The sequence below is a fragment of the Durio zibethinus genome, chromosome 26 (assembly GCF_047325235.1).
Source record: "Durio zibethinus cultivar Kanyao isolate XHJ-2024 chromosome 26, ASM4732523v1, whole genome shotgun sequence".
In the NCBI taxonomy this organism is placed as follows: domain Eukaryota; kingdom Viridiplantae; phylum Streptophyta; class Magnoliopsida; order Malvales; family Malvaceae; genus Durio; species Durio zibethinus.
In genome coordinates, this window is record NC_143187.1 from 1,589,229 (window position 1) to 1,613,378 (window position 24,150).

General features: G+C 32.5%; 1 protein-coding gene across 8 annotated transcripts; it reads left to right on the forward strand.

Annotated features, from left to right (window-relative positions):
• Nucleotides 1-912: 912 nt before the first annotated feature.
• NRB4 (mediator of RNA polymerase II transcription subunit 15a-like protein) lies at nucleotides 913-21,374 on the forward strand. 8 transcript variants are annotated; one of them, XM_089754992.1, is made up of 12 exons: nucleotides 913-1,259; nucleotides 2,324-2,442; nucleotides 3,250-3,361; nucleotides 11,121-11,223; nucleotides 11,727-13,067; nucleotides 15,040-15,110; nucleotides 15,638-15,712; nucleotides 16,001-17,407; nucleotides 17,556-17,900; nucleotides 19,697-19,897; nucleotides 19,987-20,075; nucleotides 20,822-21,374. In XM_089754992.1, exons 2-12 carry the CDS (start codon nucleotides 2,330-2,332, stop codon nucleotides 21,027-21,029), a joined length of 4,065 nt encoding a protein of 1,354 aa, XP_089611118.1. In that variant the 5' UTR covers nucleotides 913-1,259; nucleotides 2,324-2,329; the 3' UTR covers nucleotides 21,030-21,374. The 8 variants fall into 8 exon arrangements, with proteins under 8 accessions (XP_089611118.1, XP_022714767.1, XP_022714768.1 ...); XM_022859032.2 differs by lacking the exons at nucleotides 913-1,259; nucleotides 2,324-2,442; nucleotides 3,250-3,361 and adding exons at nucleotides 8,361-8,679; nucleotides 9,742-9,860; nucleotides 10,670-10,781; XM_022859033.2 differs by lacking the exons at nucleotides 913-1,259; nucleotides 2,324-2,442; nucleotides 3,250-3,361 and adding exons at nucleotides 8,361-8,679; nucleotides 9,742-9,860; nucleotides 10,670-10,781 and having other exon boundaries at nucleotides 15,049-15,110.
• Nucleotides 21,375-24,150: the final 2,776 nt, after the last annotated feature.

The following is a 24,150-nucleotide window of genomic DNA, read 5'->3' on the forward strand; positions in this document are numbered from 1 at the left end:
AGCTAATTATGTCGATAAAAGAATTTGATTTATTGTAAAATGAAATTTGAATTATTTGGGTCTTGAAAGAAAATTAAATAATTTAGTTAAGTTATATAATCATCAACTAATACTTTATTATTATAAATAAATGAATTACAAATATATCTATTAAATTATTAAAAAATTTTCAATTAAATTTGATAATTTTATATACGATATATTGATATAATATAAAAATTATATAAAAAATATGAAAATGATATAATTTAAGATTTTAACTAAAATAATATATAATTGAAAAATTAAAAATAAATTTCATATTTAACATGTTAGTGTAAATTTTAACATGATAATTTTATACATATTAAATACAAAATAAACAAGAAATAAATATAAAATTTTTCTAATTACAACGCTCCTTATTAAGTTGGTTAGGAAATTAAAAAAAATTTAACCATTGATTTTGTATCAATTTTGTAAAAAAATATAAGAAAAACATATCAAAAGAATTTCACTTTTTCCAATACAAGTTTTTATAAAAACAAAAATAATAGATTTTATTTTGATAAATAAATTTGAGACAGACAAATATTTACAAATAAAATAACGTTAAAATTTGAATTTAAAAGAAGTATAGGAACCAACCTTCATTGCTTTAATTAATTTTATTATAACAAAAATGTGGTTAATTCCAAAATAAAAATGCATAATTGCAAAAATAATGTCAACAAAAAAAAATAGTTTTTTGAAAGAGAAAAATTCAAAAGTGTAAGGAAGGAATAACAATAAATGTCCTAATTGATAAAAAAAAAATCAAAATTAGGGTTTTTTTTTCTTTTTTAAATCGTCATTATCTGTGGACATGAAAAATAATAATAAAATAAAAACAAAAACGCATACAATATACAAAGATATGTCCCTGTAAAAGTCATTGCCGTTCACTTCGATCCAACACATGACTTTCTTTCCCTTCTTCCCGTCTAAGCTTCTTTTTTCTCTTTCTTTTCTTTCACTTTCTTTTCAACCAAACGAATAAATATCAGTTGGTTTTCCTCCTTTTATTTTCTTCTAATAATATTTATTTATACGTGAGAGTTAGGTATTTTTCCAATTATGCCAAAAAGAAACAAAAAAGAAATTTTATAATTTGTTCTCTGTATTATCAAATCAACGATAATCTGAGGCGTGGGTTTAATTCAATCTGGGATTTGGTATTTGAAAAAAAAAATCCTTGAGGAATTTTCGAAGCGGATCTCTCTTGGAAGCTCTTCGTTGAGGTAAAAATTTCAAACTTTTTATAGGTTTTACAATTCTGTTGCCTTAATTTCCTCTAAAATCTTACCTGGGAATATATTTTTGACTGTAAGAATAAAATATTTCATTTTTTTTATTTAATATCACCCGGTAATTAACTTTGTTTTTTTTTTTAATCTTTTTGCTTTAAAAAAAATTAGAAAGGTTGCTAGAATATTTGGATACCCAATAATGATAGCAACCCCCAAAAGCAGATTATTTCTATTAAACATAATTTAAATCATGAATTTTGTTTATATTTCTAATTCTCTTTCTCTTTGCTTTTTCATTTAATGATATATGATAAAGTTCTAGTTATGGGGGCTGATTGCATTGGGAAAATGTCAAATATTTAGCTAGAAAAGTTTCAAGTGCAGTTGTTTTTGGTTAGAAGGCTCAACCTTTTAACCGTGAGCCTTGGTAGCATTCTCAGAAGCCAACTAACAATTAATTCTTTAGTGAATAGCAATTGGTTGAGTATTAGCATTGCTTTCCAGTGATGTGCTGGTCTAGTGGTGAAAGTAGTGGTGTTTTAGTGAGTTACAGTCCTCCTTAGGTGCATGACCAATGGCCTAGGACAGAGAGAAAAATCGGAATCTTAAGAGCCTTGTGAAGAAGGGTTTCCTAGTATTAGTATTAAATCAACCAAATTGACATCCAATTGTAAAGTTGTGGTTTACATAGCAAACCATCATGTTCAACTTAAGTCATGGTTGTAGGGTGTCTGTGAGTGTCTAGTAACATGTCTTGTCATTTTGTAAGAGTGCGGCAAATGATGTATACTGTCCACTTTATCTTACAACATTAACAAAAATGAAATCCTGCTCTTATGTATAAATTTATGGTTGCAAAAACTGTGTTTTACCCCGAGTTTCTTATCAAGAGAAGGGGGTTGTTTATTGAAAAGAACTTTGTCAAATGTTTTGCATATTTGAGAAGTGATTTGTGTCCAAACTTACAAGTTTTTCTTTTTCACTTCCTTTAATATATGACAAAAAATTTGATGTGAATTGTTTGTGACTTTTCTTTTCTCTTTTGATGTTGTCAGAATTTGATGGATACCAATAACTGGAGGCCTACTCCTGCCAGTGGAGAGCCCACCATGGATACAGGTGATTGGAGAACCCAGTTGCAGCCTGATTCACGACAAAGAATTGTCAACAAGATGTAAGTGAATTTTATGGTATTATTATTTGTTAAATATACTTGTTGTATTTAAGTTACTGATATTCTGTGGCATGTCTTTTACAGTTTCAATATTGTTAAACCAAACAATACCATCAATAAAACCATATATCCTATTCTAGAGCGCATTCTTTGTTTTGTAAATACATAGCTCGAAAATCAAAGCTTGCTCTTACCCAGAGTTTGGGCACAATATATGGATCACGTATCTGGAAGCCTGATGTGGCAAAGCTATTGGGTCCAATTCTGTGTGGCGTACTTGGTATCGACATTTAATGAATTTATGTGATTGAATGAGGATAAATTTTACTTTTAGATCTTTTGCTTCTTGGAAGCTTGGGACTTGTTTTCTCATTCGAGTGCTACAGTATATGAATTGATGGTTCTCTTTTCTTCTTACTAACTCAATTATACCCATTCATTAAATAACTTATAGCTGTAACGGACACTAGTGGTCTTGCTTTTCTATATCATTTTATGAACGATGGTAATTTTGGTATGTGGTCTATTTGAATGTAGCTGATATATGAAGGTCATGATGGCCACTTTGTTTATTTGGGAGAACTTTGTTAAATTCCAATGCCATGGCTTCTGGATATTTGAATGAGTCGGTCCTGAACAAGTTAATGAGGAAAATCTTTTGGTGGTCAGATTATATCCTGGTTGATTTTCATTTGATTTTATGTTAACTTCACAATTTGGTCATGGCATTGTTTTATTAACCATGGAAGATTCTTATATATATCCTATTGGTTTGTCGATAACTTACACAATGCCTTGTGTGCATAGAATGGACACATTGAAGAGGCACCTTCCATTTTCTGGCCAAGAGGGTTTAAATGAACTCAGGAAAATCGCAGTAAGGTTCGAGGAAAAGATTTTTACAGCAGCAAACAGCCAGGTAATCATAGAATATTGGCATTCCTTAACCTGCTCGGATGCATTGTTGTTTACCTATATTTTGTTTGTTTGCGTTGTGTGTATGTATCTTTGTGTTTCTTTTTTTTCTTATTTATATGTATAGACATGCATACACCTAGACTCCTTGTCAATTACATTGGAAGTAAATAAGAAAGAAATCCAGGGAGGAAAGAGAGCAGAGGTAGGAAAAAACAAAGACGCTAAATGGATATTAAGCATGGTTAATATAACATATTTGACAATCTTGTCTTGTATTTGAATAATGAAGTAAAGCTTGTTTACTCTAATGCTGTAATGGATTTCTATATTCAGTCTGATTATCTAAGGAGAATATCCTTGAAGATGCTTACTATGGAGAACAAGTCTGAGAATACCATACCCAACACTGGGAATAACAGCAAGGCCCCTGATCCAGGTAATAGCAGGAAACAGCATTTTGCTTTGATGTAATCTAGAAGGAGGACATTTTCCATTTACATGTCCTTTCTGTTCTTTAACATGAAGAGTTGTTTAACTTGCAACATTTATGCACATATTCTTTCTGCAGCTATTTGAATGAAAATTACCTATATTTTAACTCTTTTGTCCCCTTAACAAAGCGTGGTTGTTTTGGTGGGTTGGAGTTGTTTAAGGGATAGATTTGATAAGCACCCAAATAGAAAGCCCCATTTGCTGTTCCCATGATTGAAGTCCTTCAGCATGGGATGCACCTCTTCATGTGCTAGGCCTAGGAATAATTTTATTATTTTTTTCATGATCCTCATGGTATGGTTCAATTGCCCTCACAGGTTTTAAGTCTAGTCATCTTTTTGAATGAATTAATTACTGCATCAGTATTTTTGGTGTTTATCTTGTTCTAAATGTTCTTCAATTCAGTTCTTGTGGGTTCTTCCCAACTTTTCTTTCTGAATATAAGAATCTTGGGTAGGTTGTGAGGGCATGCAAAACCAAGTTCACAGTCAAGGGCAATCAATTCCTTTCCCATTACAAAGTAATAAGTCTCAAGCACATCAACAACTGTTACCCCAGAGTGTTCCAAATAACATGTCATCTGCTGGAGTTCAAAGTTCTACTGGTTTACAATCTGGGATGCCTTCTGTGTCTGGTCCAACCCAGAATTCTATACCTAATGTTGTTGGCCAGAATTCCAACATGCAAAACTTGTCTGAAATTTCACAGAACTCACTGGGGCAAGGGATATCTTCCAATATTTGTACTAATCATCAGAGGCAAATGCAAGGAAGGCAACAGGTGCTACCGCAACAGCAGCAGCACCTTTGCTTGCAGGGTTCGAAATTACCTGCACCTGACACACCTGGTAATGGTATGTCAACATCACCTTTGCTTGCAGGGTTCGAAAATGCTAATGATACTCACAGTAATGCTTTAACAACTGATTTTGGCGAGTCGAAGGATACAGAAGAGCCACATGTTCCCAGAGTTACCATGGTTAGTGGAGCTTAATTAATTTTCATTCTTCGCATGCTCTTTTTTCAATTTTCCCCTTTGGCTTGATATGTTGGTCATGTGGTGAAAGAGTGGTAAAAATGCTTGAAATCCTTCTCTTTTGTTTTTTTTCCTTTTGATTTTATCTTCTAGTATAGTTTGTTTTAGCTTTTGAAATGATTTTGGTCTATTACTATTTGGTATGTTTCAGGCTAAACCCATGTCACTTAAATCATTGGAGGCATCTATTGTCGTCATGGTTGAGGAGGCAGCCACTGCCGTTGGTGTGGATATGGCCGCCTTGAGCAAGGGTGGTCTGCATCGAAGAAATTTCTTTCCACAAACTGGAATGACTGGAGCCGAGAAAATGAGATTCTACATGAGTGCACTGGCTATATTAGCTCTAATGTTTTGGTTCATTATAATAGCATCTGCATGAGCAGTAGCAAACAAATTTCCAAAGCTTTTAATATTTGGTTAAAGGAGGAAAGACGCATTGGTTATGGCATGGATTTCTCTCCTAATAAGTCATGACTATTGACTGATGATACTATTACGACAAATTGTTGACAGGTGTTTGCTTATTTAAAGGTTTTTGAACTTGTTTACATTCCTATCAAATATATCAGGAGATGCATGCATCAAAGTTCATGCCGTTTAAGCCTCAGTGCATGCAGTTTCTGACCAATCTAGCCATGTAATAACACTAATTATCTAACTAAACACATAATTTGACCCTAGCTTTTTTTATCAAGTGACAAGGGTGTTAAGGGTTTTATGTTTGGGTCGATCTAAGGTTATTCAATGCCTTTAGGTGAAGAGCCATCTAGATTAGAAATACCTAGATGTAATAAGGGATAATGATCACTTTTATTTTTCAAGAGGAAAGAGATAAAAAGAAGGTAAAGTTGGTATTGATTTGACGAAATGTCACATTTGTAGTCAAATTTGCTAAATATTCATTGATGGAAGTGGACCCTTGCATGTGCTGCACTGCCTGCAGAAATTGGTCCCGTTTTATTGCTTAAGATTCTTACTCGCTATGGGATCTTTCTTTTCTTTTCTTTTCTTTTTTAATGATATCATTATGACTATTCTTAGATTTTGTGGAAATTTAATTTTTTTAGATAATTTTAAGAATATATTTTTTCATATAAATCTCATGTATATACTTTTTTTTTTGTTTCAAAATGTCATTTATTAATTTTAACAAAATTTAAGAAAAAATTTTAGATTTTAGTGTGTTTAATTTTAAAATTTAAATTTTTTTTAAAATTAAAGTTTTATGACTTTTAATGTCAAAAAGTTAAAAAAATCTAAAATTTAATTTTAAAATATAAAAAATAAATTTTTTAAATGTTAAAAAAATCCAACATAATTTGAGACATTTCAGAAAGGAAAGATTGAAAAAAAAAAAAAGGACAAAAAGAATATGATTTTATTTTTATATATTTTTCATAAAAAATGAATCCTAATTAATACGAATAAAAATGTAAAAAAAAAAAAAAAAGACAACAATAGAAATCCAAACTTGGAAGGAAAAAAAAAAAAAAAGATTAAGTGGGCCAACTTTAACATGCAAGGTTCGCATTAGTAAATTCCAAATGTTGCCATGTAATTGTAACCTAATCATTTTCACTAAACTTACTACAACAATTTTGATTTTAAGTGACGATTTTTGATTAAAAATGTAAATGATAAATTAATATTTGTAAGTTATTCGGATTCGATTCGAATAAAATTCGAATTCGATTCGATTATTATCGAATCAAGTTCGAGCTCGAGTAATTCGATTAATCGATCGAATCGAATTCGAGTATTTTAATATTTAGCTCGTTAGCTTAATCGAACTTTTATATTTAAATTTTTTTTATTATTTTAGTTAATAAAATATCTTGAATTCGAGTTCGAAATCAAACACAAATAATCGAGTTCTTGTCGAACATAAAAATTGAACTTATTTTTATATATTTTTGAGCTTAATCGAATAAGTTCGAGTAGTTTGAATTCGATCACGAATCGAATTCGAAATAAAAAAATGAATCTCGATCAAACTCGAATTGAATATCAAATTACGAATTGAGAATCAAACTATAATTTAAAATTCTCATTGTATCCACTTAACTCTTACTTTTGACAATAATTTTGTGAAAGAGTGGCTTAAGAAATTTTAGCCCACGATTTTTACCGTTGTCAAAGGTAAACTTTTTGTAGTAAGGAAGTGATAAACTCAATGGCCAATGGCCTTCAAGTTTTTTTTTTTTTTTCTTGCTTTCGAATCAAAGAGCACCATTTTTTTTTTCGTGCTAATCGACTTGCTAGAATTTTTTTTTTTAATTTGAATTCAAAAATTTTAATTTTAAAATCAATTTTAATATTATTAAATTAATTTATCATTATTCATTATTAAGTAAAATTTTATATATTAATCTTAAAATGATGAATTATAATTATTATACATCAAATTCAATTTTTATCGTATGATAATTTATTTCAATGTATATTGTATTTTCCTTGATAACATATTGATTTGTTAAGAATTGATTTTCTTTTATGTAAAAACTTGTTTATTTGACTAATTATGTTTGTAATATTTTTTTGTAAATGTATTTAGCTAATTATGTCTCATAAAAGAATTTGGGTCTTGGAAGAAAATTGAATAATTTAGTTAAATTATATAATAATCAACTAATACTTCCTTATTATAAATAAATGAATTACAACTAGATCTATTAAATTATAAAAAAAATTACAATTAAATTTGATAATTTTAAATATGATATATTGATATAATATAAAAATTATATACAAAGTAAAAAAATAATATGATTTAGGATTTTAAACAAAATAATATGAAATTTAAATAATAAAAAATATATTTATTTTTAACGTATTAATATACATTTTGAAATGATAATCTTAAACATATTAAATACAAAATAAACATGAAATAAATATAAAAATTGTCTAATTACAACACTCCTTATTAAGTTGGTTAGGAAATTAGGAAAATTTTCACCATTGATTTTGTATCAATTTTGTAAAAAAATATAAGAAAAAAAAATCAAAAGAATTTCACATTTTCCATTACAAGTTTTTATAAAAACAATACTAACATATTTTATTTTGATAAATAAATTTGAGACAAACAAATTATTTACAAATAAAATAACATTAAAATTTAAATCTAAAATTATTTTTTAACTGAAGTGTAGGAACCAACCTTAATTGCTTCAATTAATTTTATTATAACAAAAAAGTGGTTAATTCCCAAATAAAAATGCATGATTGTAAAAATAATGTCAACAAAAAAAATTCAAATTTTTTAAAGAGAAAAATTAAAAAGTGCAAGGAAGGAATAACAACAAAAGTCAAAATTGATAAAAAAAAAAATCAAAATTAGGGTTTTTTTTTTTTTTTTAAATCGTCATTATTTGTGGACATGAAAAATAATAATAAAATTAAAATAAAAACGCCGACAACATACAAAGATATGTGCCTATAAAAGTCATTGCCATTCACTACGATCCAGCACATGACTTTCTTTCCCTTCTTCCCGTCTAAGCTTCTTGTTTCTCTTTCTTTTCTCTTACTTTCTTTTCAACCAAACAAATAAATTTCAGTTGGTTTTCCTCCTTTTATTTTCTTCTAATAATATTTATTTGTACGTGAGAGTTAGGTATTTTTCCAATTATGCCAAAAAGAAACAAAAAAGAAATTTTATAATTTATTCTCTGTATAATCAAAGGTAATCTGAGGCGTGGGTTTAATTCAATCTGGGATTTGGTATTTGAAAAAAAAAATTCTTGAGGAATTGTCGAAGCGGATCTCTCTTAGGAGCTCTTCATTGAGGTAAAATTTTCAAACTTTTTATAGGTTTTACGATTCTGTTGCCTTAATTTCCTCGAAAATCTTACGTGGGAATATGTTTTTGACTGTAAGAATAAAAGATTTCATTTTTTTATTTAATATCACCCGGTAATTAACTTTGTATTTTTTTTAATCTTTTTGCCTTAAAAAAAATTAGAAAGGTTGCTAGTATATTTGGATACCCAATAATGAAAGCAACCCCCAAAAGCAGATTATTTCTATTAAACATGATTTAAATCATGGATTTTGTTAATATTTCTAATTCTCTTTCTCTTTGTTTTTTCATTTAATGATATATGATAAAGTTCTAGTTATGGGGACTGATTTCATTGGGAAAATGTCAAATATTTAGCTAGAAAAGTTTCAAGTGCAGTTGTTTTTGGTTAGAAGGCTCAACCTTTTAACCGTGAGCCTTGGTAGCATTCTCAGAAGCCAACTAACAATTAATTCTTTAGTGAATAGCAATTGGTTGAGTATTAGCATTGCTTTCCAGTGATGTGCTGGTCTAGTGGTGAAAGTAGTGGTGTTTTAGTGAGTTACAGTCCTCCTTAGGTGCATGACCAATGGCCTAGGACAGAGAGAAAAATCGGAATCTTAAGAGCCTTGTGAAGAAGGGTTTCCTAGTATTAGTATTAAATCAACCAAATTGACATCCAATTGTAAAGTTGTGGTTTACATAGCAAACTATCATCTTCAACTTAAGTCATGGTTGTAGGGTGTCTGTGAGTGTCTAGTAACATGTCTTGTCATTTTGTAAGAGTGCGGCAAATGATGTGTACTGTCCACTTTATCTTACAACATTAACAAAAATGAAATCCTGCTCTTATGTATAAATTTATGGTTGCAAAAACTGTGTTTTACCCCGAGTTTCTTATCAAGAGAAGGGGGGTGTTTATTGCTACGAACTTTGTCAAATGTTTTGCATATTTGAGAAGCGATTAGTGTCCAAACTTACAAGTTTTTCTTTTTCACTTCCTTTAATATATGACAAAAAATTTGATGTGAATTGTTTGTGACTTTTCTTTTCTCTTTTGATGTTGTCAGAATTTGATGGATACCAATAACTGGAGGCCTACTCCTGCCAGTGGAGAGCCCACCATGGATACAGGTGAATGGAGAACCCAGTTGCAGCCTGATTCACGACAAAGAATTGTCAACAAGATGTAAGTGAATTTTATGGTATTATTATTTGTTAAATATACTCGTTGTATTTAAGTTACTGATATTCTGTGGCATGTCTTTTACAGTTTCAATATTGTTAATAACCAAACAATACCATCAATAAAACCATATATCCTATTCCAGAGCGCTTTCTTTGTTTTGTAAATACATAGCTCAAAAATCAAAGCTTGCTCTTACCCAGAGTTTGGGCACAATATATGGGCCACGTATCTGGAAGCCTGATGTGGCAAAGCTATTGGGTCCAATTCTGTGTGGCATACTTGGTATCGACATTTAATGAATTTATGTGATTGAATGAGGATAAATTTTGCTTTTAGATCTTTTGCTTCTTGTAAGCTTGGGACTTGTTTTCTCATTCGAGTGCTACAGTATATGAATTGATGGTTCTCTTTTCTTCTTACTAACTGAATTATACCCATTCATTAAATAACTTATAGCTGTAACGGACGCTAGTGGTCTTGCTTTTCTATATCATTTTATGAACGATGGTAATTTTGGTATGTGGTCTATTTGAATGTAGCTGATATATGAGGGTCATGATGGCCACTTTATTTATTTGGGAGAACTTTGTTAAATTCCAATGCCATGGCTTCTGGATTTTTGAATGAGACAGTCCTGAACAAGTTAATGAGGAAAATCTTTTGGTGGTCAGATTATATCCTGGTTGATTTTCATTTGATTTTATGTTAACTTCACAATTTGGTCATGGCATTGTTTTATTAACCATGGAAGATTCTTATATATATACTATTGGTTTGTCGATAACTTACACAATGCCTTGTGTGCATAGAATGGACACATTGAAGAGGCACCTTCCATTTTCTGGCCAAGAGGGTTTAAATGAACTCAGGAAAATCGCAGTAAGGTTCGAGGAAAAGATTTTTACAGCAGCAAACAGCCAGGTAATCATAGAATATTGGCATTCCTTAACCTGCTTGGATGCATTGTTGTTTACCTATATTTTGTTTGTTTGCATTGTGTGTATGTATCTTTGTGTTTCTTGTTTTTCTTATTCATATGTATAGACATGCATACACCTAGACTCCTTGTCAATTACATTGGAAGTAAATAAGAAAGAAATCCAGGGAGGAAAGAGAGCAGAGGTAGGAAAAAAAAAAGATGCTAAATGCTAACTCAATATTAAACATGGTTAATATAACATATTTGATAATCTTGTCTTGTTTTTGAATAATGAAGTAAAGCTTGTTTACTCTAATGCTGTAATGGATTTCTATATTCAGTCTGATTATCTAAGGAGAATATCCTTGAAGATGCTTACTATGGAGAACAAGTCTCAGAATACTATACCCAACACTGGGAATAACAGCAAGGCCCCTGATCCAGGTAATATCAGGAAACAGCATTTTGCTTTGATGTATTCTTGAAGTAGTACACTTTCCATTTACATGTCCTTTCTGTTCTTTTACATGCAGAGTTGTTTAACTTGCAACATTTATGCACATATTCTTTCTGCAACTATTCGAATTAAAATTATCTGTATTTTAACTCTTTTGTCCCCTTAACAAAGCGTGGTTGTTTTGGTGGGGTGGAGTTGTTTAAGTGATAGATTTGGTGAGCACCCAAATAGAAAGCCCGTTTTGCTGTTTCCATGATTGAAGTCTTTCAGCATGGGTTGCACCTCTTCATGTGCTAGGCCTAGGAATAATATTATTATTTTTTCATGATCCTCATGGTATGGTTCAATTGCCCTCACACGTTTTAAGTCATCTTTTTGAATGATCCTCGTGCTTCAGTATTTTTGTTGTTTATCTTGCTCTAAAGTTTCTTCAATTCAGTTCTTGTGGGTTCTTCCCAACTTTTCTTTCTGAATATAAAATCGTGAGTAGGTTCTCAGGGCATGCAAAACCAAGTTCACAGTCAAGGGCAATCAATTCCTATCCCATTACAAAGTAATCAGTCTCAAGCACGTCAACAACTGTTATCCCAGAGTGTTCCAAATAACATGTCATCTGCTGGAGTTCAAAGTTCTACTGGTTTACAATCTGGGATGCCTTCCGTCTCTGGTCTAACCCAGAATTCTATACCTAATGTTGTTGGCCAGAATTCCAACATGCAAAACTTGTCTGGAATTTCACAGAACTCACTGGGGCAAGGGATATCTTCCAATATTTTTACTAATCAGCAGGGGCAAATGCAAGGAAGGCAACAGGTGCTACCACAACAGCAGCAGCAGCAGCAACTATACCATCAGCAGTTACAACACCAACTTTTAAAGCAAAAGATTCAACAAGGAAATATCCAGCCCTCACTTATGCAGTCTCACATGCCGCAACAGCAACAGCAAAACCTGTTACCATCTACTCAGTTGCAATCTTCCCAGCAATCTAGTATGCAAACATCATCTGTTATGCAGCCATCTGCCATGCAATCAACTCCTCTTACTGGTCTTCAAAAGAATCAACAATCTTCTCTACAACAGTCAGTCCTTAGACAGCAGCAACAGCCACAAGTGGCCACCAGTGCTGGTATTCTTCAACAACAAACAGCAATGACACAGCAGTCAATGATGCCTCAGCAGCAACAACAGCCTCCACAGCCACAGCAGCAGCCACACATAATGGGACAACAGACAAATGCTGCAAATATACAGCAGAATCAGTTAATTGGACAACAAAATAGCATTGCGGACATGCAGCAGCAGAGATTGCTAGGCCAGCCTAATAATCTTCCAAACCTGCAGCAGCAGCAGCAGCAGCAGCAGTTAATGGCTCAACAAAACCTCTCAAATATCCATCAGCAACAGTTGGGTCCACAAAGTAATATTTCAGGATTACAGCAACAGCAGCAGCAGCAACAACAATTGATTGGAACCCAGTCGGGTAACTCAAGCATGCAAACTCATCAGCAATCTTTACACATGCTACCTCAGCCTAAGGTTTCACTCCAACAAACGCAGCAGAGTGCACCTAATTTGTTAGCAACTCAAGGACAGACATCCCAGCAGCTGCAGCAGCAACAGCAACTGATGTCACAGATGCAATCACAGACTACTCCGCTGCAGCAACAATTGGGTTTGCAACAGCAGCCCAATCAATTACACCAAAATATGCAGCCTAGGCTTCAAGCATCAGGTCAAGTATCAAGTTCCTTGCTTCGATCACAAAATTTGATAGATCAGCAAAAGCAATTGTATCAATCACGCAGAGCTGTTCCAGAGACATCATCGAGTATGTTTTTGAATCTATGCAGTTGCTTATTTTGTTCTTTCTTTGTCTTTCTGATCGTGTTATTTGACTAATCTATGTAATTTTTTCCTCTGATACTTGCACATTTTATCCTTGAAGCCTGAAAAAAATCTATTCTCTCATATAGCTACTATAGTTGATGCTATTGTTTTGCTTTGCATTTCTATTACAGAAAATAATTTCCATTCCAACTTTGGGGGGATTAAGAGAATATCTTTTTGAACTTGTACTATGTTGTCCTATCAAAGCACATTTTGCCTGGATGCTTAGTCCATAGCTAACAAAGACAAATGCTACCAAAATTAATGGCACCCTTGCCTTCATAAGCTGATCATGGGCACTGCCTGGCTTTTTATGCCACCAGAAACATTGTTGTTACCCATGTCACTGCTAAGTCTCCACTGTTGTCACTGTGCTATTATGTTACTCTTAACACTCACTGCAGTTATTTTGCAATGGTTTTGTCAAACCACAAAGCAATGGCTGGATTTAATCTATTCATTTTATCAACAAATAATTGATGCTGTTTTATTCAATGAGTTTTCATGTTGGCTATAAAACATTCTTCTGGAAATAAGTAAACTGTGTTTTGTGTGCAAAGAGAAGTGACCATTTGTTGGTTAAGTTCAAAAAGCAGAAACAAAATGCATAAACTCACTCATGCTCTTCATATTCATTTGAAATTTAGAATGGTGAGATATTTCTAGCAGTTTGTTTGATTTTGTCGGGTTGGTGAGATTCCTCTGTCCAACTTAAATATTGCTGTTCTTTCTGGTAATCTAGCTTTCAAAAATGTTCCTATTACTTAATTTAACATAAAATTAGGATTAGGAGATTGCAGTCCTGTTTGAGAACGGCTAGTTACTGTTTTTGCATCAAAATAGAGGGTAAACATGCTTGCAAATGTCAGAGGAATTTTGTTTGGATGAAGAATGCATAGTGAATGACTGGATAAGCAAGTGGGTGACAGTGAGCTGGTTCATGCATGCATGAAATGGTTAAAAGGGTGTCAAAACTCAAAATTGTCTTAGTGGTGTTTTGATTGAGTTTAACGGCTTTTATTGAAACATTAAATTTGTGCTGTAGATGTAATTAAGTTTTATATGAACCCTATATTCCTTGAGTCTAATTTGTGCCCTAAATTTTTTTAATACTTTAGTTTGACTCACCGTTATTTGCTTGAGATATTTATTTTTAATGAATAACAAGTGTGTAGCAGAAAATAGTTTAACTTTTTTTTAGGTCTTCCTTCTCATGATCACTTAAACTTATCTATCATTTACTCCTATTCCAACTGAGCTTCTTAGTTATAGATGACAAATGTATAGTTAGCTTTTAACTTGAGAAACTCTATAAGTAGCCTTGAAAAATAAGAGTGATGTTTGAACTTGGAGTTTGTCTCTATGTGTCACAATGGAAAGTCAAAATTAAAAAATTTTCTGCTTTTGTAAACGTGCATCTTAGAATATCCTAAAATTAAAAGGCATTGAAATTGGGATGTAGGGAGCATGTTTTTAATGAGTAACCTCTAAAACTTGGATATGCATGGTTAGTTGCAGAAACTAGCAATAAAATTTTCTCATATGTTAATGTCCAAAATGTTTAATGGTTTCTTCAAATGCCTTTCAGTTGTAACCCATGGTGGATCTGATGGAATTTTGGGACACAGGAATTGATTATTGGTTGTATTATGATCTCTGTCGATATCCCCATCAATGCTATGTGTACTTTAATTTGCTTTCAGAGTTGGTTGTTTTCTGCTCATAATATACCCTTCTTCCACAAATTATCTATTTCAGTGTTCTTTTACATATATGCAACAAAATCATGTACCTTCATGCGTATGGAACAATTTTCTTTCATTTAAATTATGTTTTCCTTGCTTATTCTTCTTCCTCCATAAATCTCCATTTTCTGATGTGTGCGCGGTTTATTTATCTTTTTTTGTTTTTAGCATCTTTAGATTCCACAGCTCAAACAGGACATGCAAATGGGGGTGATTGGCAAGAAGAGGTCTATCAGAAGGTAAAAACTATCTTGACTTATTCTCCTATAGATATTATTACAGTTTCAACTTGGTTTTAAGGAGGTTTTAGGTGTAGGAAAGTGGTTCTGAAAAAGAATAGAGTATGTTGGGATGCGTCTTATAGCAGGAACTATAAAATTGAAGAAGTAGGAGCTTAAAACATATTTGGTAAAAGAAATTTCTGATATTTTCTGAATTACTTATTACTTTGTTAATAAGAACTTGAATTCTTTTGGCTTGTTCTTAGAAGAAATAAAATAAAGCTTATTTAAATGCTTCAGCTCTCTACTAAAGATCTATTAAAATTGGTGAGCAAGAAACCTAAGACCAAGGTTATCTTGCATGCTTGACTTCAAAGTAATCATCATTTATGGATTCCTTTGTTTCTTCTGTTATTAACTAATATCAGTGCCCGCTATTCAGAAAGTGGAAAAATCTTGTTACTTTTCTAATAAATCATGGCACTTGGATAAATTGAGTGGTTTAATTGTTGGTTAAGCATTCTGTTCGTGATTTTATGTTGCAGATCAAGACCATGAAGGAGACATACTTACCTGAATTAAATGAGATGTACCAGAAAATTGCTGCCAAGTTGCAGCAGGTAGGTTTATTATTTTACATAATCATATATATTCATTCCCTAACCTCAAGGAGTGATAGAACCCATCTGCACCATAGTCTGCCACCCTGTATCTCTAAATAGCATTTAGAGAGGACTTTACTACTCCACATTAGGAAACTTTTGAACCCATACCACTTTTGGGTTGCTACTTGAATCCCTTTACCGTAGACACTGTTTAGTGGTTGCACTTATGCATATCTGGTGGAATAGTGGTTTGTAGTTTTACTTTCATCAGTTGAAAACAATTTTATGTGTGCTATTTTCCAGCATGATTCTCTTCCACAGCAGCCAAAGTCAGAGCAGCTTGAAAAGTTGAAAATGTTCAAGAGCATGTTGGAGCACATCATAGCTTTCTTATCAGTTACCAAAACCGGTATCTTACCCACTTTCAAGGATAAGTTGAGTTTGTATGAGAAGCGGATAATAAATTTTTTAAGTACCAATAGGCCAAGGAAGGCAGTCCCAGCACTGCAGCAAGGGCAGCTTCCTCCACCTCATATGCATTCCATGCCACAGCCTCAACCTCAAATTAATCAGACACAGTCTCATGATAATCAAATGAACCCTCAGCTGCAGTCAATGAATTTACAAGGTTCTGTTCCAACAATGCAGCCGAACAACATGACAAGTTTGCAGCATAATTCTGTGTCTTCTTTACCTGGGGTTGCAACAGCGCAGCAGACCCTGTTAAATTCAATGCAGCCCGGTTCCAATTTGGATGCAGGACAAGGTAATGCCCTAGGCTCAATGCAGCAGGCTGCTGCAGGACCTCTACAACAGAATCCTGTGAGTACCTCCCAACAGGCAAATCTTAACAATTTATCTTCACAAAGTGGGTTAAGTGTCCTGCCACAAAACATGAATCCTCTTCAGTCAAATCCCAACATGCTTCAGCACCCACATTTGAAACAACAGCAGGAACAGCAAATGTTGCAGTCACAAAAGTACAAACAACAGTTTCAACAGCGCCAGATGCAGCACCAATATATGCAGCAGAAGCAGCAGCAGCTACTGCAACACCAACAGCAACAACAGCAGCAGCAGCAGCAGCAGCAGGTGCACCAGCAAGCAAAGCAACAGCTGTCCACTCAATTGCAGACACACCAGATGCCACAGCTACATCAGATGAATGATGTGAATGATATGAGGCAGGGGATGGGAGTTAAGCCAGGTGTATTTCAGCAACATCTCTCTGCAGGCCAGCGTCAATCTTATACCCATCAACAGTTGAAACCAGGTGCTCAATATCCTATTTCTTCACCTCAGCTCCTTCAGGCTGCATCTCCTCAGATGCCTCAGCATTCATCCCCACAGGTTGATCAGCAAAGCCTGCTAACATCTATCTCAAAAACTGGAACCCCTTTGCAATCTGCAAGCTCACCTTTTGTTGTTCCTTCACCTTCAACTCCCTTGGCTCCATCACCTATGCCTGGGGAATCTGAAAAACCTGTTCCAGGCACTTCCTCTCTCTCAAATGTTGCTAACATTGGACATCAACAAGGAACTGGTGTTCAAGCTGGCTCCCAATCCCTTGCAATTGGCACTCCTGGGATATCAGCCTCACCTCTGCTTGCAGAGTTCACTGGTGTTGATGGAACTCATGCCAATGCTATGACAACTGTTTCTAGCAAGTCAAACATTACAGAGCAGCCTCTTGAACGTTTAATGAAGGCGGTTAGTGAAGCTTAATTCTTGACACTTCTTTCCCTCACTGTTGTGTTAATGTTGTTCACTTTCTTGAGAAGGCTTTTGAAGTTCTCCCTCCTTTTCTTCTTTTAAAAAGATTTTGGATTTGTTTAATTTTGATGTGCTGTAATTTCAGGTGAAATCCATGTCACCTATAGCATTGGGTGCATCTGTAAGTGACATTAGCTCAGTTGTCAGCATGACTGACAGGATAGCAGGGTCAGCGCCAGGTAATGGGTCTAGAGCTGCAGTTGGTGAGGATCTGGTTGCCATGACAAAGTGCCGTTTGCAAGCAAGAAATTTTATGACTCAAGATGGAATGAGTGGGACAAGGAAAATGAGGCGCTACACTAGTGCCATGCCCCTAACTGTTGCATCTTCTGCAGGCAGCATAAATGATAGTTTCAAACAGTTAACTGGTTCAGAGACATCTGACTTGGAGTCAACTGCAACATCTAGTGTCATGAGGCCAAGAATTGAGGTATTATTCTTTGCTCATGGTACATTTTTCAAAAATTTCGTCTGCTATGTTTTCGAGTAAGCCTCTTCCAGCACTTGGTGTTCATGGCTGAATTACTATGTACTGACTGTATGCCAATTTGAATGTCCATATGTCCATTTTAGAATTTCTGTTTTGGAATATTTTCTTTTAAGCACCTAAACCTCTTACTTTGTCTATATTTTCTTATTGTTATATTTATTTTTTTACCTTTGACATTAGAATCCATTAAACATCAATTTGATAAAATCTCGAAATTTTAACTTCAATAACCTTAAAGTCAAAGAATTTAGTTAAATTTGTGCATTCAAAAGAAAATGCTCAATTTGGAATGAAAGAGGTTGTTGAACTTTGTTGTTAGCGGCACGCAATTCTTTTGCAAAATTCTTGCATCACATACTTAATGTATTTACTTGACTGGATCATTTCACTGGTTAGCAATTGTTTAATGTGAGATTATATTGTTTTCCTGAAACTTTTATCCTTAGAGTGCTTATGAGTTTCATACTGGTTGACTATTATGTGCTTCATTAAATTTGTCAAGGTTTTAGACGACTTCTATTTAATAAGTTTAGTATTGCTAATCCTTCATTACTCTTGGGACTCACAACTGTATCAAACCTTTAGAGATAAAATCTTAACTTGAGGAAAACCACTATTGACTCATATGTGAGAATTGGGAAATAGTGCAGTTGCAGATCTTGAGGAGCGAAATCATTGATTCCATTCTTTAGGAATGAGTTTGTTCAAGTTGAACATAGTTGAAGTTTAAGAAGGAGATTGCTCATTGAAGCTATAAGGAAAGAATGTACGTATCTATACCATAATAAAAAGGACAAATTCCAAAAATGCAAATAGTGAACAACATATATACTCTTAACAATTTATTAAATTAACTACTTCGTCCCTAATGATTTTCCTAGTAAATTAAAATATTGATTAATTTTTATTTGTTTCCTTATTAACATATGAAATCTTTATTTATTAAACTTTCTTAATTTATAATTTATAATTAAATTAAAATATTTACTAATTATTTATTTGCATATTAAGTGTTAACATTGAATTAAAGTCAATTTTCCTTATTCTCGATTGATGGTTTTCTTATTAAGTTAAATATTTACTAATTTTTATCTATAATAAGTGTGGTAGATCATTCATTTAGGATTCAATGTCAATACGTAAACCTCAAAATTTCATGTAAAGATGAAAGAATTGAAAAATTAAAGAAACCCAGATTTTAAAGCAGATCCACCTGCATCAAAGACATAACTTGGTTGGTTGGAATGCATATAATCCAGATAAGCATCAACTATCGAGCCTAGTGAAGATGCTTCTGAATTCTGTTAGTGAAGCCTGTAATGAAACTGTTAGTTATGGATTCTATCAAATTGTGTCTAATCCTGGAAATTTATCAGCTAAATTCCTAGGTCCATTTTGACCTTCTAGCTTTATATGACATATGAAGTGATTGGAAATTCAATCTCTTATTTTTGTCCAAAGTCCACTAAATTTCTAGTTATGTCGTGCAGTGCATTGAATGTATGCAATATATTTTTCTATGACTGCCATTCTACTTTCTGATGGTCCATCGCTTTCGGTCTAAGAGAATCCTGGCATTTTGGTTTTTCACATTTCGATTTCTGCTTAGCAGTAAATAGAAGCCATCTGATGTGGACATGAGAAAATTTATTTATAATTTGGTGTTGTCTGAGATAGCAATTTGGAGTTTGCTTTTTGTAATTAGATATATAAAAATTACATGGGACCTATTGCAGGCTAATCATGCGCTTTTGGAAGAAATAAGGGAAATAAACCAACGACTTATAGACACAGTGGTTGATATCAGTGATGAAGATGTTGATCCAGGTGCGGTAGCAGCAACTACTGAAGGGGGTGAAGGAACCATTGTCAAGTGCTCTTTCAATGCTGTGGCTCTCAGTTCAAACTTGAAATCACAGTACATGTCAGCACAAATGGTAAGCTTTCTGGTCATGTAAAGGAAGTTATGTATTAACCTGAAGTATTATGAATTTCTATGCATTATCTCTGATTTGTTGCTATGCAGTCACCAATTCAGCCCTTGCGCTTGCTAGTCCCCACAAATTATCCAAATTGTTCCCCAATCCTATTAGACAAGTTTCCAGTTGAAGTCAGGTGAGAAGACATTGCATTTGAATCTCAACCCTCTCCTTTCTCTCCTTCCTCTTCTTTAAATAGGCTGGTATTCTGTTTAGAAACTGTTTGATCTCTTTTTGGAAATTATTGTGCATCATGTTTTTGTTGCATTTTTGCCCATCTTAATTTATTTTATTTGAATACAATTTCCAAAAGTAAAGAGTGCAAAGCAATAATCTTTTATGTTTGAATGAAAGTTTACTGGCCTGATGTTGATTTGAGGATGGAAAGAAGCTAGTGGAAGGATTAAACAATCTTATGGGTCTAATTGTAACTTTTATATATATTTAGGTTGTTTATACTATTAATTAGTATTTTACTTATTTTTCCAAGTAGTAGGGTTTAAGGGTTATATTTGATATTTTGCATTTCTACTAGGGTTTAATTCTTGGACTAGCTTCTTTCCATCCTCTTTCACTTATTGTGGGAAAAGGTTCAGTTTCTTGTTGTCATAACCTAAATCTGTTCATTGATTTAATTGGTGAGTGAGTCAATTTGACCGGTTAATTGGTGCAGTAACTTCAACTTCTATGGAAATTGTTAATTTGATATAACATCACCTTTATTTTAGGTTTTTCAATGTTCTAGGAGAAAATTTGTTAGCAGTTTTAGCATTTGGCTTTAGGGTTATGTTTCTACGCAAGATCAAGTTGGTTTGAGTCTAAATGCCTTTATTTGATATTTTCACTTGAAAATAATTTTTGGTCTCATATTCTGTCTCACAGTAAGGAGTACGAAGACCTTTCAGTGAAAGCAAAGTCAAGGTTTAGTATATCACTGCGGACCCTTTCACAGCCTATGTCACTTCGTGAGATAGCAAGGACTTGGGATGTGTGTGCCCGCGCTGTTCTTGCTGAGCATGCACAACAGAGTGGTGGAGGCAGCTTTAGTTCAAAATATGGAACTTGGGAGAACTGGTTGAGTGCTGCATAGCCATCTTTGCGGACTCAAATCAAAAGCGTAAACTTGAGTCGTTTTGATGATTAATGACGAGAATTTGCCACAGCTTCTATCTTGAGAACTGAATAAGTAGTTTTCGGATGCATTGATCGGCAATCAAGTCCATTCAAGGAAGCAGCCTCTGGTGATGTTTGTCAACTTAAGAAACCTCCCGAGGTTGGTGCATAACTTCTGTCATTAGATAATTATCCGTTGCTTGTATGGGTCGAAACATGAAGCATTGTGATCAACTTTGCCATATATTCTGTTTATAACCATGCTGCGTTGTGTTTGTTCTCTTTGGTTAATAAATTAAACGATGCAGAATCCTTAACAATAGTTTCATTTTGCACATTATTACTCAGTGACTCCCCAAATTACAACTCTTAAAATGGGCCTTCCTCCCCTTTCTGCTGATACTTCTGTATATAGTAACAGTCTTAGATAGTTAGGGAGGGACATTACCCTTATTCACGTAGGGAAAAAGGTTTCTTTTAATTAGTGGTTTGATTACCATTTTCAGTAGTATCATGTCATCTAATGTATTAGTATTCCATAATTTAAAACCATAACTTTAAGCTAAAGCAAATGATGACTTAGTATTGGAAAATTAAGATGATTTTTAAATTTTAATGTAATAAAAAATATACTTATCATTTCTTAATTCTGCATATAAAATTTAAAAACTTTGTCCAATTGTGTTAAAAACAAAATTTAATACTTCTATATGTGTTCTTTCCCCTCAAAGTTTCAGCCATTGATATAATCACATTCAATTGGATAACCACAAACAAATCGATGGTTTCCAAATTACTACACATCCGGACAGGCTGGCTATTGGTTATCACATTTAATCCATATAAAGGATATTTTTAATTTTTTTATTAAATAAATCAATCCATCCATATAATTGCCTTTAGTTAAAACCAAATAAGTAGAACAAATAACCTAGTACATGGCATTTCACTCCTCAAAACCATCCTTGGCCAACCATGGTAAACTTTGGTCAAGGCCGGCACATAAGTTTAAAAAAAAAAACTCCCATCCAAATTTCACTCTCTAAGCTGATCACCTGTCGTCCGAGTGGCCCAATTGTTTTGCTGACTTTTTGGCCACGTGTCCAATTTGCCTCCCAAGATCCATTAAAAACCGACTGTCAGGTATCGTCGGATTACAAATATAGCCGTTTTGCGAGATGCCCAATGTCCAAGAAAGTGACCCGGCCTCGACAACGACAACACAAACCACAATTTTTTTTATAATTACTAAACTATCCTCACTTCACTTTCTATTTTTAGTTTTGCCATTTGTCTCATAAATATTATTTTAATTTTATTTTTTTATAGACTTTTATTTCATTTCATTTTATAGGTGTGCAAATGACTTAAGTTAATTTAGCTCAATATTTTGATTCAATAACTTATATTTTAGATGAATCTCCAATTGAATTCTAAAATAGACATGATGTGATTTATTATGTTAAGAGGATTATCTCTTATTATTTAACTCAATATCACACCAATAAAAAAAGATAAACAAAACCAAATTATTTTAATCTAACTCAATTGAAAATTACAAAAAATTCATGGAACCCATAGCATTTTAACTCAATTGAAGAAAAAAAAATTTAAAACCTTCTGAGTTTGTGTTTGTCTTCCATGTGACAATTGTAGAAAGCAAAAAGGAAACATACTTGGGATTAGAATAGAGCATGCCATTAGTACATTGAAGAAAAAAGTAATTTTTGTATATTGGAAAACATAAAAGAGTGATTTCGCAGCCAACTTTTTGTTCAATTTAAAGATAAACTACTTACCATATTGGTAGTTTTGGAAATTGGAGACAAAATTTTTGTTTCTTATATTCATTTAATTTGTTGTAATTCTAGTTAATTGGCATTGTTAAAAATATATAAATATATTTTAGAATTTGTTTTTGATACATTGACAATGTAACTTTTTAATTTTACAAATAAAATTGAAAAGTTATCGCACATCGTATTTTATTAATTATTTTTTTTTATTTTTAATGTACCCTATCATCTTACTAATCCTTTAATCCTATCAATGGATTTAAAAACTCAATAATATGAATGAGATAAATTTTTTATATTTTAATAATTACCTATGTTTATCCATTTTAAAAATATGAAAACTTATTTTTTTGCCATAAAAATGAAAACTTTTTAATTTCACTTGATAATATTTTAAATTTTTTGTGCATTAAAAATCAAATTAAAATTTTTGAGAAAAAAGTAAAAATCATCCTTGAGGGTAATTTGGTCCTTGAAGAAAAGCAAAGAGGGACAGAAAGTTGAAGTGGATTCTGACAGTCAACCAAAACGAACAATTTCAGATACACTAATCTGTATACGTGGCAGTCTTTCATCGGCTCTCAACAAATGGCGCCAACAAAGTTGCCTCTCCGAATTTCACCAAAATTATCAAACGTCTCCTAACTTATAGCGCGTGCCTCACACCATCCAACTTTTGAAAATGAAATTGGACAACAATTAACAAGTGTGTATATCATAATGAAATTTATAATTGTAGTATACGTATAAAACCTAAATTTGAAAATAATTTATCAATTATTAATTACAATATTAATGAATTTGTAGATTTATTTATGTCATTTTTAATTATAAGTGTGTATATCACTATATCAGGACTTGAAAATTGTTTTATCAATCCCTTTTTTTAATTATTGTACGGAGAGATTATATTGATATGTTTTTTATTTAAATAATTAAATTATATTATGTAATTATATTTTAAAAAATTAATTTTGCATTACAAATCATTTATAATAATTAAATAATGATAAATATTTATTTTAATAAATTTGTATATTTGGTGTATAACAAATAATTAATTTTTTTAAATAATATAATTAAATAATATGATTTAAAATAAATATATATTGCCGTGAAAGAATTATTTTATATAATTTTTTCTTAATATATAAAATATTGAAATTCTACTTTTTATGAAGATTTACAAACTTCAATAATAATATTATCTTGAAATTAAACAATATTCAAAAAATATGTTGATTATATATTTTTTAATTTATTTAAGAATTCTTTCAATTAAAGAATATATTAGCTAATTTT